The 9,334-nt window shown below is 33.2% G+C and overlaps 1 protein-coding gene across 1 annotated transcript; it reads right to left on the reverse strand.

Annotated features, from left to right (window-relative positions):
• Nucleotides 1-406: 406 nt before the first annotated feature.
• Nucleotides 407-4,687, reverse strand: LOC108904699 (mitogen-activated protein kinase 15). The gene is made up of 5 exons (XM_018707342.1): nucleotides 4,418-4,687; nucleotides 2,055-2,261; nucleotides 1,810-1,950; nucleotides 1,597-1,736; nucleotides 407-1,170 (listed from the first exon to the last, which is right to left on the reverse strand). The coding sequence occupies exons 1-5, from the start codon at nucleotides 4,675-4,677 to the stop codon at nucleotides 407-409; spliced, it is 1,512 nt and encodes a 503-aa protein (XP_018562858.1). The 5' UTR covers nucleotides 4,678-4,687.
• Between the last annotated feature and the right edge of the window lie 4,647 nt (nucleotides 4,688-9,334).

A 9,334-nucleotide genomic window follows, 5' to 3' on the forward strand; every position in this document is an offset into this window, starting at 1 on the left:
AGGGTCAAAATCAAAACAAAATGATACCTGCATTACCTGCGTTTGAAATCACAAAAACTAAATAGCACCATCTTACGATATGGAAGCCGAAGTTACAGTGGAATGTTAGGTATGCAAATGGTATAGGTTGTTGTATATCAGATTTCATTCTATGTTAATATTCCATTTTCTATGTGAAACAATAAAACGAGTTTCCTTATTAGACTCACTGTAAAATAATAGATGTCGCCCGCTTCGATGTACGCGCTAATATTTCAGTTGAAGGACACTACCACATCAAACAAACAAATTTTCGTTATATTTTTATTAAAAAAATGTATATAAGTGCAAAATAAATATAAAATGCGTTACAGTATGTGATTAAAATAATACCCCTTTTAAAACGTGTTAAAAAATCCTACAGTTGTTATCGCAACCCTGCCGCTCTCAGTTCAAGTAGAGCGCTCTGGGTTATTATACCGTGATTTTTGTTGTAACTGTTAAAAGAAGTGTACAGGTTGTTCTTCGAAGGAATGTATCTCCGTTTCGGTACTTCACTGCTCGATTTCATGTGAGCGTTGTGAGCGTTGTGAGTGTTGCAATCTCCCGCGGCCTTCGTCGACTGAATTCTGTGGTTAGGAGGCAGTGTTACGTTTTGCTGGTTGATCACCTTGGAATCGGATCTGATGTTCGCGGTGTGAAGCCAGTGGGTCTTCTGTTGGTTCATTTTAGGCTCGGAATGGGACACATACCTTTCCTTCAGGTGTACGTGGGATTTTATGTATTTCTCCGCGTTTTTGGTAACCTTCGAGTAGACTTCGGGCACTAAAGTCTTTTGCCTGACCGAAACTGATTTGATTATCGGCCTCTGGTGGTGGGTGGACATCAGCTCGTACAATTTGTTTCTGTAGTCGTCCACCGAGAGCCGAATGTCGTCGTTCAATGGTATTATTACGTTGGTGTGCATGATGATTTCCTGGTCGGAGTCGTGGAATCTGGACACGTAGTCGTGTTCTAGGGCCTCGTCGGCTTTTAGGCGCTTGTGCGGGTTAAACACGAGCAGCTGGCTTATGAGACTCAGGGCGCCCGCAGGAGCGGATCCTAACACCGTTTGCAGTGGTATTTTCTGTACTGAAGAAGCGTTTTTGATCATCGAGGATCCTACGCCAGACACGCAGACGAGATTTATATCTAAAAAAATAAACACAGTTTTCTACATTTTTATTACGATGAAGTTGAACGTTTTTTTATGAACCACTAAAAAATATTTCCTAAAAGTAATCCAAAAAACCTCAAATTTTGACCTTTGATCCCGAATAACTTTTTTGGCACACATGGGATCGATGGGGACTTTATTTCTAATAGTGTACTCAAGGTCTCCAACAAAATTTAGCTCTGTCGGAATTTTCGTTATTTGAAATGTCTATTTTGACCGGACTATTAAAATTAAATTAAAAAGTGGTCTCGTCAAAATTGAAAATTGCTGGGATACAAGTTATTCTTGGATTCCGATCATAAAAACCCAGGCAGATGGAAAAAATATGATGTAATACCGGCGAAACAGACCTTTATACTCGTATGCAATTGTGTGGCGGTACTAAAAGCATTTCTACAAACCTTCTACCGTTGGCGTAGGGATTGTGGCCATGATTTTCTCCACCTGGTTCACCGTAGAAGTGCCCGGAAAAATCGGCTTTCCTATTGACATTTCAGCCAGGATGCAACCCAAACTCCACATGTCGATACCTTTCGTGTATCTGAAAATTTGATTTTCTTTAGAGTTTAACGTAAGTTTTAGATACGATTTGAAAGTATGTGGTTTTAACGTACTTCCTATTTGCAATTAAGATCTCAGGAGCTCTGTACCATCTCGTGGCCACATAATCGGTCAAAGTTGGATCGCTATCGCCTATACTCTGTTCCGAGCCTTGGGTCAATGACCGCGCCAAACCAAAATCGGCTATTTTGCACCTAAAAACGTCAAATCAAGTGAGAACTTGGACAAGTACGTTTTTTATTAAAAAACCTGAAAATCGGAATATGAAAAAAGTGGGTAAATCAAATAGTACACTTACCGGCACAAGCTGTCTAACAGCACGTTGCTAGGTTTCATGTCTCTGTGTATAACGTTTCCAGAATGAATGTACTTAATAGCTTTCAACAACTGATACATGATGTACCTCTTATGGACATCCTTTAATATATTCCCTCTTTTAATAACGTTGTGTAAATCGGTTTCCATATATTCAAAACCAAGGTATATATCTCTATTATTGGCCGCTCTAAAATGCAAGATTTTTTTTAATGTAGACGCAAATTGATTACTTTGTTTAATCTTTCTGTCGATTGAAAGTTCTCATATTTTTTTAAGACAACAAATATTTTTGTTAGTATGTAAATCTTTTTAACAGTTTTAAATATCAATTTAAAAAAGAAAAGTTATCGAATTTAAAATCGTGTTTAAATCTTTGAGGTGTAGATGTTGGTACAGTCATTGAAGCTGAAAATCGGCTGTAACCTCCGAATTCTTTGAAACTGCATGGATTTGCATGAAAATGTAGAATAAGGCTCATCTTAGGCTCAAGTTCAAAAGTGACATAAGCCCGATTGACGCTTTTTGTTTTTTAGGGGTAAAAACTACCCCTAAGTGAAAAAAATTGAAAAAATTAAGTTTTAAGCATTTTATTGATAAAAATCTTGTTCAAGCACAAAGATTAAATAATGTTCCATGTTCTCGAACATGTTTTATGATATATTTGATCTTTTCGACCCTTTATTTAACCCTTAAAAACTACCCCTATGCAAAAAATAATGATAAAAAATTACTTTTTAAAGATTTGGAATGATTAAATCGTGCAATTATTTAAAATAAAAGTTACCTTATAGCTAATAAAAGAATTTTTCCCTTTCAACCCCTAAAAACCACCCCTATATTGACAAAAATGATACATTTTAAAAGCTTGGAATGCTTTAACGGTGCAATTATTTAAAATAGAAATTCCCTCATTGCTTATGAAAGAATTTGTATCTCATAACACTTTTCAACCCCTATAATTGTGCAATAATTTAAAAATAAAAATTCCCTTATATGGAAATGGATGCAGGGGACAATCGACGGTTTAAAAAAAATACTCGTGGTGTTTTCAGGAAAATAATGCAGGTTTCTGAAAGAATATTTCAACACATAAAAGGTATCTTGTTCGATTTTCAAATTTTTCTGATAAATCATATTGAATCAAATAAAAATAATAGAAAAATTATTGTTATATTTAAGAAACTGAAATTTAGAATTGGAATCTGGAAATCTCGTATTAATCTGTTTCTTATTCTAACTAGCAAAATTTATCAAGAAATATTGGCATTTTGTATTTTCTTTTGATGCGATTTTGCTGATGGATGTATTGGTATATTGGAAACTAGGTATTATAGAAAGGAAAAAGGAAAAAAAGGTTAAATGGGAAAAATTTTAGACAGTTCTGTTGTTAACTTAATGGTGCTTGCAGACCTATCCTAGCTCTTCAGGTTTTTCAGTTATTTTGAAAAAACTGTGAACGTGGCGTTTTCGAAAATCGGCTGTAACTTTTTTATTTAGAGTAATTTTGAAAATCTGAAAACACTGTTTCATAGCAAGTTTTTTCGAGAAATTTCACTGTACATTTAGATTTTCATTGCGACGTTTCGATTGCGAGAAACCGTCATTAACTTTCTTTTTTTCTTAGAGGCGCTATATTGAACTTTAAGCTGAGCAAATAGAGCATTTTTTGGCGTTTCAATGATATTATATAAGTAAGAAAAAAAATCAAAAACTTTAAAAATCAATATTTTAATATATTTAACAAATCTGACAACGCCGCATAATTTGTCCAAACTCTTATAGAACAGTCTCAAACTTTTTAAAGCTTATCATTAATGTCATGTGAAAAAGTGTTTTCAGATTTTAAAAATTCCTCTAAATAAAAAAGTTACAGACCATTTTCGCGGCATTTACTTTTTTTTCAAAATAATTCAAAAACCTGAATGGCTAGGACCGGTCTGCAAGCGCCATTAAGTTAGCAACAGAACTGTCAAAAATTTTCCCCATCTAACCATTTTCTATCTCTTCCACAAAATGGTCCTCACTGTATAGCCAAATTTTCTCAAAAAAAAAAAAAATGGATTATCAAAATTAGATACCTTTCTTATTTTATTTGAATGACTAATGTATTACTTTTCCAAAAATATCACGAGCGATCTTTTTTAGATAAAAAAATTTCTATTAGCACCTGCAAATTAAAAATAACGTGTATTATGTATGATTAGAATATTCAGATATTAGTAATTACTGGTTGATGAATTTAAAAAGTTATTTTGTTGTTACATTGCACATAATCTATTCAAATATTCTGTTACTTATAAACAACGTTAATTATTCTTAAAAAAAGGAGATAAATCCAAATACCTGTGAATACTGTGCAGTTTAACTATATTAGGATGGCTTTTAAACGACTGTAAAAACATGATCTCCCTGAATGTACGCTGAGCGTCAGTCTGGTTCCGGAAAGCGTCGAAGATTTTCTTCACAGCCACCACTTCCTTCGTCTTCCTATCAATCGCCTTCCACACGATCCCGTACGCCCCCTTCCCCAGCCTCTTCTGGATGTCGAATCTCTTCATGATGTGCTCGTCGATTTCGGACATCTTATCCTTTGACTGGGCCATGCTGCCTGCGCCGGGTTTTTAAAATAACCAGATATATTCAAACGGTGTAATAAACATGATTAAATCAATATATGAATGATGTTGTCATTCTGACGCGTGCCAGAGTTTTTTTTCTACGAGGACAGTCTTGATTCTAAGCTACGTCCTGTAAATAATAGATCTTAAGATGTATCACGATTCTTTGCTTGATATTTGGATGATTGCACACTAATCCGAACTACTTGGTACTTCTCACAGTAAAAATCACAGAATGTTTAATCATTAGGGTGGTAAATAAAATAATATAGTTTGTTTATTGGCCATTTTATGCATGTCGGTGTTGTCATGGCGACAATCAATCGGATAGGCATTAGGGGAGGTTTAATATCCATATTGTCAATCAAGCGAAACGTTTGAATATCTATTTCCCGTAGAGACATCTATTGTTGCGTTGGAAAATGCATTAAGTAGGTCAAAATGCGGTGAAACAAATTATCTACGTCTTCAATTATTAATGGGTGGGTCAGGTACATTCAAGTTATTATTGTCCTCGACAGTTCGATACTACTAGACTCAGTTCAACATTATTTAGAAGTCTTCATTAAAATGTTCATTATCTGCTGTGATTTTTATAACATGTTCTTCTTTATTATAACTGAGACCTTAAAGATATATTTAAAAAAAAACGATTTTTTAAATTATATGTAACGAGCGTTCAAATAAAAACGTGGTCGAAGTTGGCTCTGACACATTGGACGTAGGGAGTAGCTTATAGCGACCAACTTAACCTCATTTCTCAACGAGCTGTATAGCAGCTGTCAGTTTCAATAACGTTAATGCCTATATAACTTTATTTTAAAGAATAATCGTGATAACAATAACAAACAATTAAAGGAGCTGCGGAAAGTGTCCCCCTCCTTGTTATAACAATAAATTAAAGCAGCTGCTGAAAGTGTCCCCCTCCTTGTTCCAAGCACTTTCCACACCTGTTCCTCAAAGAATTAAAGACATTTTCTAAGATGCTCGGGGTATTGTTAATTTCACGAATCTTGTCTATAAGTCGAGCCTGCAGATGGTTTAAATCAGGAATAGGCAGTTCAAAAATAGTGTTTTTAAGGTAAGGCCACAAAAAGAAGTCACACGGCGTAATATCACATGACCTCGGTGGAAATTCATGTTCAGCATTGAGACTTATTAGTCGATTTTGGAAAACTTCCCTCAACATATTCATCGTCTCGCCTGCCGTATGTGCCCTTGCGCCATTTTGTTGAAAGTAAAAGTTTGTAATTTCGTTTTCTTCCAGCTGGTTAACAAAAGGTGCGATAATTTCTTCTCTATACCTTTGCGCAGTAAGAGTACCATTAAAAAAAATAGGTCCATAAATCCTCCTTCGATTGAGAGCACACCAAACTCCAATTTTTTTAGCGTGGAGAGCAGAGGGCCCTCGACAAAAAAGTTATCTGGTTTTTCAGAAGACCACATTCTCATATTCTGTGAGTTTACGTAACCACTTAAATGAAACCAGGCTTCATCAGAAAAAAAGGTGATATTATGAAGTTCACCGTAGTTGTTTAAAAACCATTCACAAAATACAGCCCGTAGCGGAAAATCAACTTCATGAAGTTCTTGCTGACAAGTTAAACGATAGGAGAACAAACGCAAATCTTTTTTTAACACTGTGTGGCAGGTACCGACTGATACTCCCACCATTTGTGATAAAATACGTACAGAAGTTCTTGGCGCATTTTCCATTATTTGTTGGACATTTTCTTTTAATTCTTCAGTCCGCTTTTTAGGTCGGCCGCTTCCTTCTTTTCTTGTTACACTGCCCGTTTCACGAAAAACATTAACACAACGCTGAACTGCACTTTGAAAAATTTTGTACTCAACAACGCCGGAAAATTGATTTTGAAATTCTATGAAACATTCCTCAATAGAATACTTCCATATTCCATCAATCTTGCGTCCATTTCTAAAGTAGGACTCTATGATAAACACTTTTTGTTCTTGAGAAAACACCATTTTAAACGCTTTTTAAAACGAAAATATTCAAATTGATAGCGGCGATATAGCGCTTTGACAGATGACGTTTAATTTGCTATACGCTACGCTACGCCCTACGTCCAAATTTTCAGAACCAACTTGACCACGTTTTTATTTGAACGCTCGTTATATTAAAGTCAGTGGTTCTCAACGGGTTTTCTATAAAAAAATTATGTATATTTAATTTAAATTAAACTTTTTTAATTCAAATTTCTTCACAAAAACAACAATTAATTATGTGTACCGTTGTTTAAAGTAGAGTAGATGTATAAATTGACTGAAGACAATTTTTTTAATATTTCTTTGAGTTTTATTAATTATTATAAAATATCGAAACATTAAGAGTTCGGATAGGCAATAACGACATTTGCTGATGGTTTGCATGCACGATATTTGTAGGGGAATGATTAATATTAATCACGGAATCTCATTACGTTTACCCATTTAAATTTTTATATTTTCTGTAAATTCCCTAAATTCCTTTTCTGTTCCCTTCATCGCCATCTCTCGTAATTTGTTTGCAATAGGTAAAAATAAATCAATACAGTTCTTATTCAGATAGAAAACTCCTATTCTAGCCCTTCAACGGCAATTTTATTGTGATATGTAGCTTGTAGATGTCACTACCGGTCATCAACTTCCTTGAGTATACAGGGTGTATCAGGATTAAGTCGACAAACTTTAAGGAGATATCCCTCATAAAAAAAATAAGAAAAAATCAAGTATAAATTCTTTTCCAGAGCCGCTTCATTTTCGAAATATAGGGCGTTAAAGATTTTTTTTTCAAAATTCGAATTTTTTAAATAACTTCTAAATGAAGAAGGCTATTTAAGCCAAATTTGGCATGACACATCTTCTTATGAGATACTATTTTTCCATAGAAGTAGAAGTCCCGCAAGCAACCAGTGGCGGAGTTATGGGGACTCAGACTCATTAAATTATAAAAAAATTAATACGGCCCTACTGAAAATAAAAAATTATGCTGTTTTTAGATAGGACAGTTTATTATTGACAAAAAGTGTACATTCACTTTGCTTCCTAACTCTTATAGGTTCATGGCAAAATTGATTTTTCGGTAGGGTGCTTCTGGATTCTGTCGATAAACTTTAAAATGAACCTCAACAAAAATTCTCGAGTAGGCTGCTGTCAAGCAATGTTAATTTGACGTTCTAATTGTTACTTTGAAATTGTTGCATAAATTATCCATTAGATAAAGCGTTCAGTTCAAACTAATAATAAAAATAAGTTTAATAATGCCGTCCATGTTTTCCAACAATGAATATGCTGATATGGTCTTTGTATATGGTTTTTGTTCTATCTAAAAACAGCATCATTTTTATTTTCAGTAGGGCTGTATTAATTTTTTTTATAATTTAATGAGTCTGAGTCTCCATAACTCCGCCACTGGTTGCTTGTGGGACTTCTACTTCTATGGAAAAATGCTATCTTATAAGAAGATGTGTCATGCCAAATTTGGCTTAAATAGCCTTCTTCATTTAGAAATTATTTAAAAAATTCGAATTTTTTTAAGAATCTTTAACGCCCTATATTTCGAAAATGAAGCGTCTCTGGAAAAAAATTTATACTTGATTTTTTTCTTATTTTTTTATGAGGAATATCTCCTTAAAGTTTGTCTACTTAATCCTGAAACACCCTGTATAGAGGAAGAAGACTTATAAAGAGCCATGGTTTTTTAACATTTGATTTTATTAATTTATTTTTTTTAACAATCTAAAAATAAACAAAAAGTAGTTTAAAGGAAAATGGAAAAACCATTTTAAAAGTATCACACTGTATATGTGTAATGAGAACTAGTAAAACGACAATTCATGAAATTTATACAAAAACACAAATTTTTAATAGCAAATAAAAGAATATTACAACTTTTCGATAGGAAGGAATGTGTTAAAAAACTTTTTTATACGTATCAAAACACCACAATAGATATTAATTTTAAATATCTTAATATTATTAACAAAAAATCAATGTAGGTATATGAAAATGTATTATTTTTTCTTTTTCATTTTGTAAAAAGTAATTTTTTAAAAGAGATAATTATACTCATTACTAAGTAGTCACTAAAATAATTAAAATTTTGATGTAAAGTTAATCAGAGTTTAAAATATTACTAAGAATGTGTGCGTTGTTTATGAGACATCCAACCAACGAATTGTTAGAATTCGTTGCATCCAACAATAAGTTTTGACATAAGCCTTCTTTGAGAAAAGTCACTTATTTTATACACCGTAATATTGTAAGAGTTTAATTGAAAGCCTTTTTTCTCGAAAACCGTCCACATTAGGAAGTTCTAACAAGAGTATATTATTTTTAGAAAATAAAATTATACATTAGAAATTGGAGCCCGAATGGTAAAAAACCTAACCTTAAAAAAATTAGAACATAAAATGTAATAGGAATGTAGCATCACTAACACCTGTATGAAATATTAAAAAAATGAGACCAGCGTATTCTTAAAAAACCTCGGAATACCAAATTTCATAAAAATATTTCGCACCGTTTGGAAATTTTAGTAAAAATTCTATTTAAAAGATTTTATTTCGTCGTTCTGTATCTCAAAAACAAGATGATATAGACATATAGTCCAAAAGACAAAAAATTCTTATTTTTTGTCGTA

Source organism: Anoplophora glabripennis, unplaced genomic scaffold, assembly GCF_000390285.2.
Source record: "Anoplophora glabripennis isolate ALB-LARVAE unplaced genomic scaffold, Agla_2.0 scaffold206, whole genome shotgun sequence".
NCBI classification, from domain to species: domain Eukaryota; kingdom Metazoa; phylum Arthropoda; class Insecta; order Coleoptera; family Cerambycidae; genus Anoplophora; species Anoplophora glabripennis.

Excerpts from the sequence above, each read along its gene's own strand:
- LOC108904699 (XM_018707342.1), bottom strand. The coding sequence starts at position 4,677 with ATGGCCCAGTCAAAGGATAAGATGTCCGAAATCGACGAGCACATCATG. Across the intron at positions 1,951-2,054 it reads CTGTTAGACAGCTTGTGCCG|GTGCAAAATAGCCGATTTTG; the intron begins GTAAGTGTACTA and ends TGACGTTTTTAG. Across the intron at positions 1,737-1,809 it reads ATCTTAATTGCAAATAGGAA|ATACACGAAAGGTATCGACA; the intron begins GTACGTTAAAAC and ends TCAAATTTTCAG.